The 20,528-nt window shown below is 52.9% G+C and overlaps 3 protein-coding genes across 7 annotated transcripts in view; 2 read left to right on the forward strand and 1 right to left on the reverse strand.

Moving 5' to 3' along the window:
* The first annotated feature begins 440 nt into the window (after positions 1 to 440).
* On the forward strand, positions 441 to 8,197 carry LOC136399647 (F-box only protein 6-like). 2 transcript variants are annotated; one of them, XM_066375071.1, is made up of 6 exons: positions 441 to 676; positions 3,265 to 3,560; positions 5,337 to 5,463; positions 5,954 to 6,049; positions 7,463 to 7,598; positions 7,761 to 8,197. In XM_066375071.1, exons 2-6 carry the CDS (start codon positions 3,296 to 3,298, stop codon positions 8,001 to 8,003), a joined length of 867 nt encoding a protein of 288 aa, XP_066231168.1. In that variant the 5' UTR covers positions 441 to 676; positions 3,265 to 3,295; the 3' UTR covers positions 8,004 to 8,197. The 2 variants fall into 2 exon arrangements, with proteins under 2 accessions (XP_066231168.1, XP_066231169.1); XM_066375072.1 differs by lacking the exon at positions 441 to 676 and adding an exon at positions 741 to 886.
* Positions 8,198 to 8,326: 129 nt separating this feature from the next.
* MAD2L2 (mitotic arrest deficient 2 like 2) lies at positions 8,327 to 20,373 on the reverse strand. Of its 3 annotated transcripts, none has more exons than XM_066375076.1 (9): positions 20,309 to 20,373; positions 12,907 to 12,958; positions 12,693 to 12,811; positions 11,611 to 11,682; positions 11,001 to 11,101; positions 10,173 to 10,267; positions 9,785 to 9,858; positions 8,901 to 8,993; positions 8,327 to 8,661 (listed from the first exon to the last, which is right to left on the reverse strand). In XM_066375076.1, the coding sequence occupies exons 2-9, from the start codon at positions 12,944 to 12,946 to the stop codon at positions 8,620 to 8,622; spliced, it is 636 nt and encodes a 211-aa protein (XP_066231173.1). In that variant the 5' UTR covers positions 12,947 to 12,958; positions 20,309 to 20,373; the 3' UTR covers positions 8,327 to 8,619. The 3 variants fall into 3 exon arrangements, with proteins under 3 accessions (XP_066231173.1, XP_066231171.1, XP_066231170.1); XM_066375074.1 differs by lacking the exon at positions 20,309 to 20,373 and adding an exon at positions 19,973 to 20,053; XM_066375073.1 differs by lacking the exon at positions 20,309 to 20,373 and adding an exon at positions 13,330 to 13,482.
* The window catches only part of DRAXIN (dorsal inhibitory axon guidance protein), a 30,709-nt gene continuing 23,145 nt past the window's right edge, over positions 12,965 to 20,528 (forward strand). The window contains exon 1 of one of the 2 annotated variants that reach the window (XM_066375069.1): positions 12,965 to 13,237. In XM_066375069.1, coding sequence (XP_066231166.1) covers positions 13,203 to 13,237 — 35 coding nt within the window. In that variant the 5' untranslated portion in view covers positions 12,965 to 13,202. Of the gene's footprint in view, positions 13,238 to 20,285; positions 20,407 to 20,528 lie in introns of those variants that run through there. The other variant, XM_066375070.1, reaches the window with a different exon arrangement.

Raw genomic sequence — 20,528 nt, forward strand, 5'->3', positions numbered from 1 at the left:
TTGCTCTGCTCGTGTCTCACGGCCTACCACAGAATGAAGAAAGAAGTAATTAATTTAATCCTGGCAAAAATGCAAAGAAGCTTTAACTTTTGAGTAAAATGAAGCTGGCCCTTGGTCCAGCCCCAGGGGAGGTAGGAACCAGACTAAGGCTGACTTTCTTCTCTTCTTTTTTAATGTTTATTATTATTATTATTATTTATTGACTTTAGAGAGAAAGGGAGGGAGGGAGGGAGAGAGAGACAGGAACATTGATCTGTTCCTGTATGCGCCCTGACCAGGGACCAAACTGGCAACCTCTGCACTTCAGGACTATGCTCCAACCAACTCAGCAATCCGGCCAAGGCGACTCACTCACATTCAGCAACCACCCCTCCAGGGAGGGGCCCACCGGTCCCACCTCCCTTCGTTAAGTCAGAAACCGGTTGAGAGGTCGGAGGAATGGCCGGTGCGGGGGCGGAGTCTTAAGGGCTTGGTTGGAAGAGCCTGGGGCCTCCCCGGTGGCAGGAGAAAGCAAAGGGAAAAGATGGGTGCCAGTTGCTGAGCCTCCCACCGCCTGGAAGGAAAGGCTGAGGTTTAGGAAACGAGGTCCTGAGTTCCCGTACGGTGGCCCCGACCGTGAAGACTCCAGACTTCTTTTCCCGGGGCGGAAGCGATGACCCGGCGTCAGTATCACGAGGTGATCCCCTACGGCAGGTGCCGAGGGGGCGAGCCGAGCGCGGCTCGTGACGCCAGCGCGGGGCGGGGCGAGGCGAGAGCCCTGGGCGGGGCGAGGCCGGAGGGGACAGCGCGGCGGAGGCCGCAGGCTCCAGACTGACGCGAAGCTGGGGTCTCGCCAGGGCGTCCTGTCCTGTGCCCAGGACGCGGCCCAGCGAGAAGACAGGCAGGGGTACGACAGGCGCCGGCGGGGGCTTGAAAAACCAGCGCCGGGAGGCGGGGTGCAGGGGGACCCGGGGCATTCACCGTGGACGCTGTCTAGGGCGGGGCGGATCGTGAGTCCCGGGACCGTGGGGTGGGGTTCCGGTGGGGTGCGGGGCTGGGGCTGGTCTCCCGGGTCTGGTCGCGCGCTGCGCGGGGTCCCCCGTCACCCAGCCTTGACTCCGACTCTGGGCCGAGCCGGTGGGACCCCCAACCCCAAAACAGGCTTGACCTCCAGGCCACACCTCGCGGGCGACACCCTAGGTGGGGGACGAACTGGGACCTGCCGGCACTCGCACGCCGCGGGGCCTGGGACAGGCGCCGGACTTTTCCTACCTTCAGCTTTTGCTTTTGAGAAGTGGCCCTGGTAACAGCGCTTTGAGGAGTCGTTGGGAGGGTCTACGGGTGAAAAGGCTAGCGCGTGACTCCGGGCCGCGCACGTGGGAAGCCCAGTAAGTGCGAGGTGACTCCTTAGGGCTGGCGTGGACGTTTCCACCGCAAATGCCCCAGGGTTTGCGCTCCATGAGCACCACCGCGCAGTCGGGTGTCACGCTAGGCCCACAATGGACGGAAACAGGGTGGGGGGAGTAATAACAGATGACTCAAGTCAAAGACCAGGACGCCCAAGTGAGGTGTTGTTCGTACCTGTCCCAGAGCCCAGTGACTTTTGTGTAGACAGTGCTTTTAGAAGTCGCCAATGTTGTAAAAATTCACAGGTTTCGTATATATTTTTTAAATGTTTACAGTTCCTCCTAAAATGTCAGAAGAGGCCTCACGAGTTTATCCATCATAGTATTTTGCACAATGTACAAATGACTTTCTTACCATTTTATTTTCTCTCTGCCATGCTAAAATGCTGCTTCCTGGGCAGGAGGAGCCAGAGTGTGGCCCACCCTCAGTTTTTTCAGGAACAGGAACTTAGAGAAGACGCTCAACTGCTACTTTGTCCCAGTCTCCATAGAAAATGAAAAGTCCTACCAGTGCCTCTAGGTGTGGGCGGAGAATATACCCTCCTCCCCCACCCCCGCGGGGTGGGGTGGGGGATCCGTTTAGAGTTCTGCACTACCGGAACCCTCGGGCAAGATTCAGGCCACTGCGATGGTGGCACTGAAAATTCTTCAAAACCCTTGTGCAATTTAGATGTAGAGGAAGTAAGGCATTCTTGGGGTCAGATAGCTACTACTACTTTGGTTTTGGTTTTGGTTTTGGTCTAATAATAACAGTGTTAGTGGTGACGTCCAGTGCTAAATGCTTTCCTTGTACTAACTGGACTGCCCCAGCCCGTCTGAGGCAGGGACAGTTATCACCTCCTTTTCACACCACCCAGGCAGTCTTGCTCGATATAGTCCTGGGATGCAATAAAGATTTTATAACAGTGAATTCACAGCACTAAAGTATCACTACGAATGCTTGCAGACAACAGGGTAGCCTCGGCCAAGTCTTACTGTTCACCAACTTAAAATATACATGTTCTTTTTTAGAGAGGAGAGTGTGTGTGTGTGGGGGGGGAGGAACAGGAAGCATCAACTTGTAGTAATTTCTTCTCATATGTGCCTTGACAGGGCAAGCCTGGGGCTTTGGAACCTGTGATCAGTGCTTTATCCACTGCGCCACCACAAATCAGGCTACAATTATTTAATGGGGGAAAAGGCCTTTTTAAAAAAATTTTTTGATTTATTAATTTGAGAGAGAAATATCAATTTGTTGTTCCACTTACTTATGCATTCATTGGCTGACTCTTGTATGTGCCCTGACTGGAGATCAAACCTGCACCTTGGTGTATGGCAGGGGTCCCCAACCTACGGCCTGGGGGAGGCATGCGGCCCCACCGCACTTCCGGAAGGGGCACCTCTTTCATTGGTGGTCAGTGAGAGGAGTACATTGACCATCTCATTAGCCAAAAGCAAGCCCATAGTTCCCATTGAAATACTGGTCAGTTTGTTGATATAAATTTATGTGTTCTTTAAATATTGTATTTGTTCCCATTTTGTTTTTACTTTAAAATATGTACAGTGTGCACAGGGATTTGTTCAGTTTTTTTCATAGTCCGGCCCTCCAACGGTCTGAGGGACAGTGAACTGGCCCCCTATGTAAAAAGTTTGGGGACCCCTGGTGTAGGGAGACAGTACTCTAACCAACAGCTACCTGGCTAGGTTGGGAGAAAGGCCTCTTTAAAAATTAAGCCTATATTTTGAGCACCTGCAGTGTACTGGAAGGATGCTCAGATGCTTGTCTTAACCTCTCTTCTTTTATAACAGAAGTAGGACTGGGAATCCCTGGCCCAAGACCCTCAGGATCTGAGGAGTCCACCTTCTTGGTCAGGGCTATAACCACCTTTGCCCCCCACAGGCCTGTGTGTGCACCCACCCCCACCCCAGCTATGGCCCTGGTCAGCATGAACGAACTGCCTGAGAACATCCTGTTGGAGGTATTCACACACGTGCCTGCCCGCCAGCTGCTGTTGCACTGCCGCCCTGTCTGCAGCCTCTGGCGTGACCTCATTGATGTTGTGACCCTCTGGAAATGCAAAAGCCTGCGTGAGGGCTTCGTCACTGAGAACTGGGACGAGCCTGTGGATGACTGGAAGATCTTTTACTTTATATGTAGCCTCCGCAGGAACCTCCTACGCAACCCATGTGCTGAAGGTTGGCTGCTTCCTTTCCAGAACCTCAGGGCCTTTGCACTTGCTATGCCCACACTACCTGAAATGTGCTCTCAAAACTTAACACGTACCATGCTTCTCTTGGTTGCTCCTCCTTCTTGAGTTCTGTTCAGACTTGAACTGGTCTATTTAAAAACAGCCCTCCCTCCCTCTGCTCTGTCACCCCCATTTGGTTCCTTCATAGCACCTTTCATAACCTAGAATTACCTTATCTGATTGGGTGTTTTTTCTCCACCACAAACTTCAAGTTCCAGGGGTCTAATGGATCTTGTTTGCCACTCTACATCCAGTGTCCACAATACCTTCACATAGCAGATGCTCAAGAAGCATGTTGAATGAATAAACATTTTGCCCCTGTAGCTCAGTCTGCACTGCCTAACTTTTATGGAGGGCTTCCTCTGTGCCAGGTGCGGGCCTGAGCTCTTCACAGTGTCATTACCCTCCCGTCATCCCAGGTATTCAGATGAAGAAACAGGATTTGGAGAGGTGACTGCAGTCATATATTTTCAGGCCCATTTAGCCCGTGTTCTCTTGTATTCATCAGGTTTTTTTTCCTTGTTCAACACCTACTACATACTAGGCACCTTGCTCCTTACTGGGGCTGTGGCAGCAAACGATTAAGAGGCATTGTTTGTGTGCTCAGAATTCCTTTCATGCCTATTTTCTCTTTATCCTCACATGGATAACAGGAGTTGGCCAAAGAAGTAGAGCTAGTTCCATTTTACAGATGGGAATGTTAGGCCCTAAGACAGACATGTTTCTTGCCTATAGATCCAGAAATGTCCACCTGCTGAAGGCCCTCGGGTCCATCTCATAAGACACACAGTCAGCGTTTCAGACACTCACATCTCTCCACGTGACCCAGGTTGCGTTCGGAAGCTGCCCAACCAGGCCGCCAGTGCAGCTCAGCCCTGCAGAGCCCCCGCAGCCTTGCCCTCCCCGAGCCCTGAGCCCAGCGATGGCCAGTCCAGTCTCGCTCACATCTCTCCTTAGGTCCACACTCAGTGCAGCCCAGCTCCTGAATTTCTGTGTCACCTGTCTGGTTCTCTACTGGGGGAACTCTCGGCACCTGGGAAATACGTGTGGGCTCCTTGTAGTGAGAGCAAGGGAGTAATCTGGAAAAGTTCCCCTGGTGATTGTTCTGGAAAGCCGTGGTGAGAAACACCTGTCTTCTAAGGTCCTCTCAGCTCAGTCTGAAGAGGGAGACCAGACCTGTTGAGCCAAGCTGGTGGGACTCCTTCCACGAATATGGGGCTACTAACGCCAACAACCTAGAGGGTGCCTATACTCCCACTTATTAACCTTCCTGCTCACGATAGAGGTTCCTGTGACCCACCAGCAAACCTGTAAATGGTCCTCATGCCCCTCAGATCTGTTAGATAGTTAGGGTGTTGGAGGAATGTCAGTTGTCAAGTGCTATTCATTGGGACAAATGCACATTAGCCATTCAGAACAGATGTGCCATCATAGGCCCTTGGTAATGTAATGTTCTGAGAACTGAAACTTAAGTATTTCCCAGACACCCTCAACAACATGAAAGTGGGGCAAGGTTGGTTTTTTCCCCCAGTTCATGTTAGGAGTTGAGGGTCCCAGATCAGAGTGGATAGGGTGGGGACTGGTGTGGAGGAGTGCACCTCCAAGTCACAGTGGGCTGCACACCTTGAGACCTGAGCATAAGCAGGCCCCTGCGCTCTCCATCTGTCGCTCCTGGGACCAACGGAGCTGTACAATGACATTTACTCAGATCTATTTTTCCTAGAGGGTATGACGTCCTGGAAAATCGACTTCAATGGGGGTCACCAATGGAAGGTGGAGAGCTTACCTGGAGACCACGGGACAGGTTTTCCTGACTCCAAAGTCAGGAAGTACTTCGTCACATCCTATGAGTAAGACAAACTGAAGCAAGTAGGCTGTTTTGGGGGGAGAGGGTCAGGACACCTTTTGCCAAATCCCAAACCTGCCTGCATCAGACCCTCTGCGAAGCTCAAGGGAGGTGGTTCCAACAGCAGCTCAGAGGCTTCTGCCTCTTGGGGCAGAAGTCAGCTCAGGGACTGGGCGTGGAGATCTATATAAGGAGGCTGGGAACCCATGGGGTAGTGAGGCTGTCAGGTGTCTACAGGCTATCCCTAACCTAGAAACAGGACTTCCTTGGGCCCCTGGGAGACTGGGCCTGTGGACAGGGATGCCACCCAGGCACAAGAGGGTCAAACTGAGTATTTTCTCATGGGCCTTCACCAACATAGGAACCAGAGTCAGCACTAGCCACTACCTGTCCTGCAGTGATCGGGGGCACTGGTGGGTCCCCTGAACCAGCTCCCTGGGACCAGGCCTCACAGAACACACCTAGGAATGCATGCCTTTCCTTCTGCTCCCCAGTTTGTGCCTCAAGTCGCAGCTGGTGGACCTCAAAGCCGAGGGCTACTGGGAGGAGCTAATGGATGTGTACCGGCCTGACATTACGGTTAAAGACTGGTGAGTGAGGCCCGATTCCCACATTCTATTCTCCCCTTTTCCTAAGAACACCTGGAGCGAGTGCCCTTTCTGTGCGCAGCAGTGTCCTAGGGCAGTGGTCCTCAACCTTTTTTGGGCCATGGACCGGTTTAATGTCAGAAAATATTTTCACGGACTGGCCTTTAGGGTGGGACGGATAAATGTATCACGTGACCAAGACAAGCGTCAAGAGTGAGTCTTAGACGATATAACAGAGGGAATCTGGTCATTTTAAAAAAATAAAACATTGTTCAGACTTAAATATAAAAAACGGAAATAATGTGGCCTGACCTGTGGTGGCGCAGTGGATAAAGCGTCGACCTGGAAATGCTGAGGTCGCCGGTTTGAAGCCCTGGGCTTGCCTGGTCAAGGCACATATGGGAGTTGATGCTTCCAGCTCCTCCCCCCCTTCTCTCTCTCTTCTCTCTCTCTCTCTCTCCCTCTCCTCTCTAAAATGAATAAATAAAAAAAAAAATTAAAAAAAAAAAAGGAAATAATGTAAGTTATTTATTTTCTCTGCGAACTGGTACCAAATGGCCCACGGACCGGTACCAGTCCGCGGCCCAGGGGTTGGCAACCACTGTCCTAGGGCACGGGCAGGCCCAAAACCCAGGTCAACCCAACTTACAACCCGCTAGCAGACAAATCCATCATTTGCTCATCCAACAGCACCTCCCTACCTCCCCACAAACCTGTGTCAGCAGGAGACATTAATCCCAGTTTACAGATGGGGATACTGAGGCCTACAGATGAATTGTCACAAACAGGCACTAGAGCATCACACAGCCAAGACATAGCCTTTCTGAACCTCACAGACGCCAAAATGCCTTCAAGTCTGCCTGCCCTGCCCCCCGTGACCATTCATCCCACAGCTTTCTCAGGCTCCTTCCCTGCAGAGCTGTGCCAGGCTGCCAGGCTCTGCCTTGGCCCATGACAGAAGGACCCCAGTTCCAGCCTGGGCAGCACTCGTGAGTGTGAAGGGACAGGATTTGAGGGCCGTGCGGAGTTGGGGGTGGGGAACGGAGACAGCAGGGCTAAGCAGAGGGGAAACTCTGCCAGCCCCCACCACACAGGCCTTCCCTTGAGACCCACGATTGAGTCCACAGCTGGCCCACTGTCGTTTATAGGCGACACAGCTCCGACAACCTGCGCCTTGATCTCTATAGAGAGCCTTTTGCTTTCTAAGGTGAAATACCCAACAGTTGCTCTTTTCTCAGAGGGAGTAACCGAGGCCCAGTGCAATAGACTCTTTACCCTGGGGGTACAAAGAAGGTGGGCCTCATGGGCCTCACAAGGAAATGACTCAGAGCTCCAACTTGTAGGCCTGCTTGCCTGCCTACCACCAGGGCCCCCTACATCTTGGGGTGCGTAGTCCTGAGCCCCACACTCCCCTAGGTTTGCTGCCAGAGCAGACTGCGGCTGCACCTATGAGATCCAAGTACAGCTGGTTTCAGCTGACTACATCGCCTTGGCCTCCTTCGAGCCCACACCTGTGACCATCCCTCAGTGGAACGATGCCACGTGGACAGAGGTGAGGTCCCAACTGCTTGCCGGCCACCCACTCACTCCTCCCAGGGGCCGCAATCCCCCCACTCTCCCACACAAGGCTCCTCCCTTCTCTGCAGTTGAGTGGTCACCAATCTCATCCGCTCTCCAGTCCTAGTGGTCACTTCCTCTCCTCTCCTCCCTCCAGGTTTCCCACACCTTCTCAGATTACCCTCCAGGTGTCCGCTACATCCTCTTCCGGCATGGGGGCAAAGACACACAGTACTGGGCAGGCTGGTATGGGCCCCGTGTCACCAACAGCAGCATCGTCATCAGCCCTAAGAGGACCAGGAACACAGAGCCCTCCACAGCTCAACCCAGGACCATGCAGAGGCAGGAAGAGGAGGCTGCTGACTCGCCCACCCCACCTCATTTCTATAAGCTCTCCTGACAATCTGTCATTAATAACCAATTATCCATCTTGACCCTGCCAGCTGAGCACCCAAAGTCCCCTCCAGGCAAGAGATGAGCCTATCGTGGGGAGCAAGTCTCTCTGCCCCAGTTCTAACCTTAAGCAAACCCACCAGTTTGTGGTAACTTACATGAAGCTCTGATATTTTGTCATAATAAACGTTTTCAGTAAAACCAGCCTGGGGTTGGGTCTAGGAGTGGGGGTTAGGGGGTCTCTGGCACAGTAGTGGCGAAGCAGTCCTCCCCCCAGGCTATTTGGCTGCTCCTGTCCCTCCCACTACAGTTAGTTAGTAAGAGCCCAGGTCAGCCCTTGGGGCCCTTTATTGAAACAACTCACAGCACAATATTTGAGACAGACAGTGTTGGCCAGCTGAACCCCAGGAGGCTGAGAAATCACGATCCCAGCACCCTTCCTGCCCTCCTTGGGGGGGATTCCTCCATGAAGGCAACCAGACCTGAACAGCCTGGCTGGCAGGTGGGCAGTCCACGCAGAGGCAATAAGAGCACTTGGAATCAGGGTGGCCCTGCAGCACTGCCCTCGGCTGAGGGCCCCCAAAATCTGACAGTTGTGGCATCTGTGGGAGGCAGGCACACCCTCAGCTGCTTTTATGAGCTCGTTCTTCCACGTAGAGCTGCATCTAATGGACAGGAACAAACAGCCATGTCAGGTGGACCATCGGGGCACCCATCTGGAGGGCCCATGAGACCGACAGGCAGATCTCTGCCAAGGGTCGGGTTGCACAGCGACATCCAGGGTTAAGGGATGGGGAGATGGGAGTAGCCTTACACCAAGCATTCCCTGGTAATCTCCCTAAACCTTGTCCACAAAGCTTCAGCACACCCCAAATAAAGTATATCTGGTCCCCATGCAGCTCACCTTTAAAATATCCGACGTCATAGTTTTTAGCGGTATCAGCCGGGGGTCATGCATGTGGACATCCTGCTCATCTGCCAGGATCCAGGGGAAGTCCTAGGGCGGGGATCACGGTGAGGGCTGGAAGGGGACTGAACTCCAGCCTACTCTTCCTTTGCTTCCCCTCCCCGTCCAGAGATGGAGGCCTCAGACTTTGGGGAGCATCAGAATCACTAGGGAAGTGCAGATTCCCAGGCTCCTTTTTTGGACAGGCCAAAGGTGTGGGTCAGAGCTGGGCTGGGAATCTAATTTTTTTTTTTTTTTACAGAAACAGAGAGGGATAGACAGGGACAGACAGACAGGAATGGAGAGATGAGAAGCATCAATCATCGGTTTTTTGTTGCGACACCTTAGTAGTTCATTGATTGCTTTCTCATATGTGCCTTGACCACGGGCCCTCAGCAGACCGAATAACCCCTTGCTTGAGACAGCGACCTTGGGCTCAAGCTGGTGACCTCGGGGTCTCGAACCTGGGTCCTCTACATCCCAGTCCAATGCTCCATCCACTGCGCCACCGCCTGGGCAGGTGAATCTAAGTAATTTAATAAGCTGCAAGCACCAATTCTGAAGCTGGTGGGCAAGGGCCTTCCTCCCTAGGGCAGCTCCATTGAGCTGAAAGCCCCAGCCTGCACCCCACTACTCTCAGTGCTAGTGCCCAGGGGTAGCAATGGCAGGCAGATGGCCACATAGTTAACACGGTGAGAACCACTGGGTGCCAGGCATTGTCATAAGCAACGTGGTGTGTGGTAGCCATGGACAGCACCCCTGCCCGCTCGGGCTATGGTGTCTGCTTACCAGAGCCTCCTAGTTGTCTCCCTGCCAACCCACCCGGACCAGTGTCATCTCACCTTTATGACCTGTATCTTCTCCATGTTGCGAGTGGCAGCTTCCCTTGTGTGCACCAAGACGGTGAAAGTACAGCCTGAAGAAGCAAGAGTTTGGTCAGGACTGGGCCACACCATGCCTGCCAATAGACACAGTCTCTTCCCACCGCCCTAGGTGGCTCAGCAGCCCCACAGGTCAGAGTGTAAACCAAGTGTTAAGACAATAAACAGGGAGACTGAAGCCAGGGTGGAGTCAATCAGGGAAGCTTCCTGGAAGAGGCAGACTTTCAAAGGAGTCTAAAAGGAAGGAAGAGACAAGGCTCGGTTCAGCTAACTAGGAACTTGAGAACACAGACCAACCTGTGGTAGCCAGGGAAACACCAAGTGAGGAGGTGGAAGGAGGTAAGCACACCTGGGGGGTTGTGGTCCAGGACAGCATCACACACGCTGATCTTCAAGATGAAGGCTCGGAGCAGCTGCTCCACATGACACAGCAGGGAGTCTGAGCTGGGAAGGAGAGAAGAGGAAGGTCTCCCATCACACTGGTGCCCCCTCCCACCAGCAAGCAGTCAACACTAGAAACAGATCTGGGGGTCCAGAGCCCCTCCGGTCTAAGTGTTGGCTTCTGAGGGCTCAGCTACCTATCATCTGGGTAGTTTAAAACCAATGCAGAGTCCCCATCCAGACTAATTGAATAAGGATTAGGGAAAGAGGTCTAGGGGGCCCCTAAAGGTAATTAGATAACATGCTAATATCCCCACCTAACCTGAGAACCAGGACCCCAAGCCTGACCCAAGGCCATACTGCCCTGAACTCACCACAGGAAGCCAGCAGCTGACCAGCCAACATACCTGTCCAAGGTCAACTTCTAATTGACTATGGACTAGGCTGCTTGACTGGGAAGTTAAGACACTGGATTATGTCCTCACTCTGCCAACATTTGGGTGACCCTAAGTAGTTCATGTCACATCTATTCTGGACCTTAGCTTTTCCATCTATATATATATATAAAATGAGGTTGGGCTTGCCATTCACCAGTGCTGTGGTTTGCCAGGTGTGACACAGGAGGCTCACCACCTAACCTGTGTGATGTCCAAGAGACCACTGGGCAGCCTGCCTGTTAGGGTGACACACCTTGCATTTTTCCAAGGTACTCAGGAGCTGCCTCAAAGGAGTGAAGGTGGGGTATTCTTAGGGACCACACACCATCTAGCAGGGGGACAGCAGAGAGGCAGCTCACCTGATGGACAGCAGTGGAGGCTGGGTGATTTCAAAGACAAATTTCTCCACTGGGCGGTGCTCTTTGTCCAAAATTACGACCACCACTTTCTCCACATCATTCTGCAAGGACAGGCATCCCTTACTCCAAAACTGGGTGCTCCACCCCACCACCACCACCCTGCCCAAGGAAGGACGGGAAAGGGAACACTCAGCCCGGCTCGGCCTCTTGGCCAAGGGTCCCTGAGAGCCCAGAGAGACGTTTGAGAAGTGTAAGCAGGCACTCCCAGATGAGTAGTACGTGCTGAGGGGAGAGACTACCTGGGCCCAGGGGGGGTCCCCAAACATCTCAGAGAACAGGACAAAATAGGAGGAAACCCTGAGGGGCCAAGCTGAGAGAGAACTTCAGGGTAGGGGGAGAGACCAGGTGTGAGAAGAACCCAGAACCTTCCTGGGCATGCTCCACTCATAGAACCATTCACTAGCCAGGGCTCCTGTCCCTGGGCCAGGGTGGTCTCCAGGGTGCAGGAAACAGGCTTCTGGGTGTGATAGTCATGGGGACCCTACATGGTCCCAGCATCACCCCAGCCCATATTGGGGATGAGGCGGACTGGGAGGCCTGGTGCCCTCACCTTCTCCAGGAGTGGCTTGACACAGTGGAGCGTGTCCTGGATATACTGGTTCAGCTCCGGGTGGCAGGACATCTGCACACAACGCCGTGATGGCTGGTGAGGCCCACTGCACCGACGGGGAAACCACCCAACATCCCCTGCAGAAGCCCAGGCCCTGCCTGCCCTTGGAGAGAGGCCCAGCAGTTCTCTAGGCTTCCTACCCAAGAGACCAACTTCCCATCATGGGGCTAAGAACTCTGATTTATTCAGAGTGGGAAAAGTTAGAAGATAAGAATTCAGTCTTAAGATTAGCACAACATAGTATTAGGGTTTCCTAATGTTGGTCCTTTGGCTGCTTCAGAGTCTGAGAAACCCCTAAATTGTATGTATTTGGGCATATGGGCATTTTTCCAGAGAAGAGATCCAGATATTTAATCAGTTTTCAAAAGTTAAGAATCTGGAACTAAGGAGCCATGTGGCCTCAGGCAAATTAATTCTCCGAGCTTCAATAAACTTTATCTGCAAAGATCTCAAAGAATAAGTGAGGATTCATTGAGCTATGCACCTAGTGAGAACTCAATAGGCACTGTCCATCTTTTCCTCTTCCCTGGACATCCTTTAAACTTCCACCTCCTTCCAGTATTCACTCATTTATTCTAATGTTTACTGAGTGCATTTTAAGGGGCAGGCACTTCTAGAGACTGGGTGCCTGCCGCTTTGTCTCCTTACAGCTTTGTCTCCCTTTCCCTTTTAACCCACAATTAGGGTGAGAGCAGAGAAGGTGCCTGAGGTTTACAGAAACCCCCTCCCCAAACTAACCATTGACCAACTTCAAGACTTCTTTTAAAATAGTCTAATTGGAAGGCCTTGGCCTTAATTTCTGAAGAGGAACACCCAGCTGAGAGAGGAATGAAGGAGCCACTACAGTGAGGGGTGGGAGACTGTCTGGCTACCAGCCGCTGCCAAGTCCTGGGAGGCAAGGCCTGGCCACTGGAGAATGAAGGGGCTGGGCCTGAAGGTAGAACAGAGTTTAAAAATCCACTCTGTACCCATTCTGTGATTAGGGAGTGACTCAGTGGTCCCAGCCCGGCTGTGGGTCTCACCTGGACAGGCACGTTGTACTTCTTACGCTTCTGGAAGATGCCCACCGGGTAGACCTCGCGCACGTAGAGGATTAGATGCACCGCCACCTCCAGGAACTCGCAGAGCACATCGGCCACTACTACGAAGGGGCAGAACCCGGTGCGCTCAGGGAAGTATGCTGGCTCAAGCCCTCCCTCGCCCCCGACTCCGGGTCGGCAGGTCCAGCCTCCCTACCTTGGCCAAAGTTGAGGTCCTGCCGCGTGAGCGTAGTCATCCTTCCCGCCACCTAGGGGGTGGGACAGAAGTAGGGGCTAGTTCGAAAGGCAGGCTCAGAGGCCACAGGGCCCGCCCGCCTCCACCTGGGGGGAATCGGGGCAGGACCCCCCAGGACACAGAATCAGGGGAGCTGGGAACGACCCCCGACGCTGCGCCTGGACCAGCCTCTGTTCACAGGCCAGTTCCCTCGATGCCTCGGGAGTAGGAAAGGCCAGAGCTGTGCGAACAAAAAGGCCCGCAGGCGGAACAGCCGGATGCGCAGGGCCGGGAGCGAAAAGCGGTGCACGAGGTAAGAGAAACTAGACTGGAATAAGACTCCACCCCCTGCCAGGCTGGATCCCTCCCCGGAGGGAATCCCGCCCCTCTCCCTTCCTCTGGTACCGGCTCTGGCCTTGGTTCCCGGCTCGGGGCCCGGCCCCCGAGCGGGGAACCGCCGACCGGACCACTTGCTCCGCCAGCTCAATCCGCGCGGCCCAGGCGCCGCTACGTGACGTCCGCGGCGCTGCGGCGGCGGCGGCTAGGGCCCTTTCGGGCCACGCCTACTCCCCCGGCAGCCGGAGCTGGGGCGGAAGGGAGCAGCGCGAGAGGCGGGGCTGGAGGCGGGGCTGGAGCGGGGCGGGGCCGGGTGGGCTAAGGCTGCGCCATGCCAACGCCTTTCAATTTTGGGTGAGCGCGAAAAAAGACAACTTGGGTCTCCACGTCGGGTCGTACGAATCTTGCTCCCCAGGGCATTTCTCTCGCTTTAGGAAGCGCGGTAAGGGGGCGGGTACGTCCTCCTGGTGCCGACCAGATGGAGGTCACAGGTGGGAACTCTGGACAGCGACATCTACGGCTAGCTCCGGCATCACGGTTCCGGGACTCAGCTGCCCAACCGAAAGCGAATCCGCCGGCTCCGGGGCGGGGACAGGCGAGGACAAGGGTGCATCTGGGACGCCCCCGCCCCCACCCGGAACCTGTACAGCTTGGCTTTACCACCCAAGAAGATAAAACCTCCTGGGCCCATGCATCAACAATAGCTGACCGCTGAGTGTGTCCGTGGGTTATTTTACTAAATTCTCAAAACAAGTCTACGCGAAGGTTACTATAATTGTCCCTATTTTACAAGTGAGCCAACGAGGTTTTACAAGTGAGCCAACGAGGTTTAGAGGGGTGAAGTAAAATGTCACACAACTATTGGGGGAGGGGCGGGCGGATCCGGAGTCATCCCCTCCCTGTTCCCCATGGACTCTGGAAGGGCCGAGATATAACGATATTAATATTTAAATAATTGCTAACACGGATTGAGCACTTATTATGTGTCAAGCACCCATTATACACCACTTTGTAGATGGTAAAACAGGCACAGAGATGTTCTCCAATTTGCCAAAATCACACATTTGGAATACAAATCCAGTTCTGACTTCTATTCTAACTCCAGGACTTCAACTTATTTTTAGCTCCTTTATTTTACAAGTGAGAAAACTGAGATCAGAGAAGTGACTGTGGAGTTATGGGGAACGTCAACACCAGAAGCTGGGGGACCTTGTCTCTGACCTCTAAGAGCTTGTCAGGAGTCACACCCATCTGTGAGTACACAGATCTAACCAGGAATGTTGGTGACCTGCACCACTTCTTCACCCCAGAAAGCCTTCAAATCTTCATTTACACACTTCCGATGGGGTGGGGACAGAAGGGAGAATACGTAGCCTGGCCCATTAAACCAGGAATGCCAGCAGAGCAGATCTCAAAAAGAGTCCTTGGAAATCTGCATCAGAACCCCTGGGGAGCCCATTAAACACTGGGAACCATGGCCTTCCTGACCTACCAGATCAGTCTGTCTGCACAGCGTGGTACTGACCCTTTAACAAGCTCCCTAGGGGTCCGATTGCCCAAGAAAGTGTGGGAATTGACACAATTGGTTTGAGATGTTCCCAAGGAAAGTCTGCACTCCATGAAAATGCAACATTTAACCCAAAGGGATGGATACTTTATTTCAGAAATTGATGCACCTAGCAGCGCATTTGGGGCACAGACACTCTTCTCAAGATTTGGAGACCCTGGCCATTATATGCCATGCATGGGAGGACCATTTCCACACAGAGCCAGCCAAACAGCTCACTGTCTTGTAGAAGGTGTCTCCTGATGCTTTAGTTATTGGGGAAAGTGCCTCTTTCTGGAAGTTACTCTAGTAGCTTTTTCACTGGTGACAGGAAGTGGCAGTCTTAGGGGATAAATTCCTTGTAAAGGGTCCCTTATGATTGGGGCCTGGGGTGGAGAAGCTCAGAGCCCAGCTACTGCTGTGGGGTGCCCTCCAGGGTATAGTGTGAGCAACATGGGGGCTCGTGCCAGGCCCTCCTTCCATGGGCCCCCAGCCTCAGCCCTCTGCCCTGAGAAGACACAGAGCGAGCCACCCCAGAGGTCTACTGACACACAGCTAAAGAACACCAGAGCAACCTTGGAGGACATACAAGCCAACACATTTCTCCAACTGGGAAACTGAGATTCCCAACAGCCTTTGTTTGATGCTGGGTACCCACACCTTGTCAAAACCCAGATAAAAATGCCTGGGTTTGGGGCTTTGGATTCAGAGTTAGCCATAAACAGAGGAAAGCAGGTGGGAGACATATGAGGGATTTGAACTGATCTGACCCCTAACCCCAAAAAGGCCTCTTCTTATTTGTGAAATAAACAGGCTGGACAGATGTTCTTTAAACCTCTGATGGCCTTGTGTTCCATGGGGGCCAAGAAGCTGCAGGTGGAGCAGGGGCAGAGGGCCTGTAGGGGAGTGTTATGAAAACTCATCTGTCATTTCCATCCACAGGGCTCTGCGGCATCTGGTTTTTCATATCTTAATCACATCAGTGTGATGGATGGCCTAGGGACCCAGATTACATTATGGGGTTAGTTTATTACATTTTTGAATACCCATTTTCTGGGAGACTGTTTTTCAAAGTTATTTGCATATTTTTCGCCATAAGACAATATGTCGGATGGTATCTCAAAGGAAGGATGGAGGTTTAAGAGGAGGAAGAGCTTACTTGCCAACTGGATCAGGTCCCTGAGGGTCTGCAATGAGGACAGAGAAAATCATTTAAACTGAAATAAAGAGAAGGCAAGATGCAACAAAGTCTTGCAAAGAAAGGCTTTGCAAAGACTAAGGGCCTGCAAGGGCAAAGGAAGGTCCCTGTGGTTCACTGAGCAAGCACACAATGAGTGAACTGGGGAAAACAACAGATCACAGGCCAAATCATGGATCCCACCCCTGCTAAGGTTTCCAGGACACCACGTACTCCCTCCTGCTGTTTTTATTTCCCAAGACAGAAGGCAGCTCCCAGTGTGCCCTAAGGGACCAAGATGCATAAACAAGGGACTGTGGCAGACAGACAGTACTCCTCCTCTCTCATTTGGCCTTCTGATGTGAGGCCTGACCTGCACAGCTGCCCCACACCCTCCGGTCCACTGCTGACCTCAGACCCAAGCCAAAGGCCACTAACACTGGGCACTTCTAACACCTCAGGAAGGGCAGAGTACAACTTGCCGTTCCCTCGCTAAGGTTCAGCTGACTCCCAAGTGTCCTTGACTCCTGGTTTATCGGCCTGATTTTACAGATCATCTATTCTTATTCTTCTTTTTTTGTGACAGAAACAGAGAGAGAGGGGGACAGATAGGGACAGATAGACAGGAAGGGAGAGAGATGAGAAGCATCAATTCTTCGTTGGGACTCCTTAGTTGTTCATTGATTGCTTTCTCATATGTGCCTTGACCAGGGGGCTACAGCAGACTGAGTGACCCTTTGCTCAAGCCAGTGACCTCGGGATTTTGAACCCAGGTCCTCTGAATCCCAATCCGATGCTCTTTCCACTGTGCCACCGCCTGGTCAGGCCAGATCATCTATTCTTTTTTGTTGGGTTTTTTTTTTACAGAGACAGAGTCAGAGAGATGGATAGACAGACAGAACAGAGAGAGATGAGAAGTATCAATCATTAGTTTTTTTGTTGTGTCACCTTAGTTGTTTATTGATTGCCCTCTCATATGTGCCTTGACCGTGGGGCTACAGCAGACCAAGTAACCCCTTGCTCAAGCCAGTGACGGTGGGTTCAAGCTGGTGAGCTTTGCTCAAACCAGATGAGCCCGCGCTCAAGCTGGCAACCTCAGGGTCTCGAACCTGGGTCTTCTGCATCCCAGTCCGACGCTCCATCTACTGCGTCACCGCCTGGTCAGGCCAGATCATCTATTCTTAAACTTTGAACATCTACCCAAATGTCTTCCATAATTTTAGGGCATCCAGGCCCTCTGAAGTCATCCTGAACCACAGGGTAAAAACCCTGGATCCAGCTTAACTGCCATTTAAAACAAACAAACAAAAACCAAAACAAAACAAAACTTTTTATTAAGATACAATTCACAAACCATAAAGTTCACCCTTTTAAAGTGTGCAATTCAAAAAAGAAAAACAAAAAGTGTGTCATTCAGTGGTTTTTAGTATAGTCACAAAGCTGTGTATCAATCACCACTAATTCCAGAACATTTTCATCACTCCGAAAAGGAACTCCACACACATTGGCCGCCACTCCCCGTCTCCATCCCTCCAGCCCCAGCAACCACCAGTCTACTTTCTGTCCCTTTGGACTTGCCTATTCTGAACATTTCACATAAACTCAATCATACAATATGTGGCCTTTTATGCCTGGATTTTATGTTGTAGCATATTTTCAAGATTCATCCAGATGTGCCATGTATTGGTACTTCACTCCTTTTCATGGCCAAAATAACAGTCCAGGATATGAATAAGCCACATTTTGTTTTTCGATTCATCAGCTGATGGATATTTGAGTTGTTTCCACTCTGCCTGTTTCTATTCAACTACCTCATTTTATAGATTGGGGAAACTGAGGACCAGAGTCACCTTAACCTGGGTGGGACAGGAGTCCAGACCTCCACTAACCTTTTCCCATTGCATTGCTCTGGGAGAACCCATAGAACAAAGAGTCTAAACACGGCAAAAGATTCCCTGTGGGTGAGCAGGCATAGCGGCAGCATTTGAAGCAGCATTCTAGTATTTTGCTTCAGGTTCAATGTTCCTGGCCACAGCTGCATCCTTGAAAAGAATCATGGCCACTGTCCCCTTTCCAGGCCCAAGTCACCATCACCTCTTCTCTGCTACAGTTCTTTTTATTTTTTTTAAAGTTTTTTTTTAATTGATTTTATGCACTTCACGCAATGTTCTAACCAACCGAGCTAATCAGCCAGGGCTCTGCCAGTTAGTTCTTAACTGGTCTCCCTGGTTTTGTCCTCGCTCCACACTATACAGTCTAGTCTCAATTTTAGGAATCAGGGTAAGTCACTGTCAGAACCCAAGTCAGATCACACTTCTGCCCTGCTCATAACCCTCCAATGGCTCCCATCTCACTCTGACTAAAAGTCAAAGTCCTTACAGTGGCCTTTACATGCTCCCATGATCCTCTCCTTCTCTGACCTCATTTCTCTACTGCAGCATTGCTTTCTTCCTCATACAGTAAGCAGTCTCCTGCCTCAGGACCTTTGCACTGGTTCTTCCTTCCGCCTGCCTCACTCTTCTCACAGCCACATGGCTCATTACTTCATTTGTTAAAAAAATTCCTCACCAAAGAGGCCCTTCCTGGGAAACTTATGTAAAACAACTCTGCCCCTTCATGTTTTCTCCCCTCAATGGTTTTTTTTTCTAGTTCTAAACACCACTTTACATATTATATAGGTATTTGTTCACTTGCTATCATCTGTCTCCTTCACTGGAAGGTAAACTCCATGACAGCAGGGAATCTGGTCCGTGTTGTTCATTACTGTAGCCCCAGTGCCTAGAACAGAGCTGGCACATAGTAGGTATGCAATAAGTACTTATGGGGTAAAGGATTCAAACCTTCCAGTGAATAAGCAGTCTAGCCCTTTCACCAATCCATCCTGATGCCCATCGGGCTGATAATTACAATAACAATAGCAGTTGATTTTTCTAGAGCATTTCCGATGGGGCCAAGACCTTAGGAACATTGTTTCCTTACATAAGTCATAGCACTTAATAATGTGCTCGGAGAGGTTAAGCGACTTGCCCAGAGACTGGGAATGGCATCAGAAGAGGAGCCCAGGCATTCAACCTGACTACAGAGCAGAGATTTTAAACTCCTGAACCATAATTTGCCATTCTCTGGAGAAAGAAGAAAACAGTCGAAACGGGAGCCACGGTTGAATTCTGGGCGCCAGGGGAGACTGCGGCTTCCCGCGCGCCAGTCCCACACCACCACTCTTTGATCTTTGCAGCGCCCGTGGCCCCACTGACCCCGCCGTGAGTTATGGGGGCCGGGGGACCCATAACAGAGCATTCCCGTACTCCCAGGGTCGACAGGACACGGCGTCCCGCGCGGTGATAGATGAGCCAGTCCCGGGCGCTAGCTTTGTCCCAGAAGGGCCGGACTAGGGAGCATCAGACAGACTTTGGACGGGGCGTGGCAAGAGGCAGAGGTGTGTGTGTGTGTGTGTGTGTGTGTGTGTGTGTGCGCGCGCGCTGCATAGAAGGATTGTCTTGCTTCCTTTCCTGGGTGTGTGCGTGCGTGTTAGGTAGAAGAACTGTTTTGCTTTTCCTCGCCGTGCGGGGAACGGGGGTCATTAGTGCGGCCGTCAGCGCCCTGTAATCTCACCAGGTAGCGCTTTGAAAACCCCAAACCTCTACGTTCAAGAGCGAGCTCTCCTAGAACCCCGCCCCCCACTTCACGTACTTTCGGAGGCTACAAAAGCCCTGCGGTGCCGGGTCCCGCCTCCCTCGCCCTGGGCATTTCTTCCGTCCCATTTGACAGCCTAAGCGGAATAATCCTTTTGGGGACCCGCCGGCCCCTACCGGGCCAGACGCGGCAGCAGCTGAGCGCTCAACTCCGATCTATTGTTGGGGTCCGTCAGGGACCCCCTGCCGTAGCCCTTTGTTGCCCGTTCCCGCCGGGGCCGCTCCAGATGCGCCACCGCTGCCCGCGCCCCGCCCGTCCCACGCGCCCCGGGCCGCGCCGAGGCGGCTTTTACGCACCGGGAGGAGTGGGCCCGCCTCGCCCGGTGCTGGCACCGCCGCCTGGCTGCGCCCGCCTTTGTCTGCCTTCTTTGTCTGCCCCGCGCCCTCGCGGCGGCGGCTAGGCCTCTAGGGAGCGGGCCCGGAACGCCGGGTGCAGCTGGCGAGGGCGCGCCGGCCGGGAGCGCGCGAAGCCCTGCCGAGCCCTGGGCTGCCCCTCCGCGGGGGGCCGCGGAGCCGGCTCCCCACTCTCCTCCGTCTCCTCCTCGCGCTCCCGCCTCCTTCCCTCTCGCCCGCCCCCGCCCCCTTCCCTCCAGCCCAGTGCAGCGTGGGCACATCCTCCTGCCGCCCGCGCATCTCTCCGCGCGGTCCCTGCTTCGCGGCTCGGCCCTGCGTTCAGCTCCCGCAGGCTCTCGGCCCCGTGCCTCTCCGCCCCCTCCCCGCCGGCCGGACAGGTAAGGCATGGCCTTGGCCCGCCCCTGGCCCCGCCCTCGCGCCTCACCTAGTTGAGCGCCGGGACAAAGGTGGGCTACCTGGAGAGCTCAGGGGCGGAATGCGCCTAGGACTTAGGCTGGAG

Source organism: Saccopteryx leptura, chromosome 3 (assembly GCF_036850995.1).
Source record: "Saccopteryx leptura isolate mSacLep1 chromosome 3, mSacLep1_pri_phased_curated, whole genome shotgun sequence".
NCBI classification, from domain to species: Eukaryota; Metazoa; Chordata; class Mammalia; order Chiroptera; family Emballonuridae; genus Saccopteryx; species Saccopteryx leptura.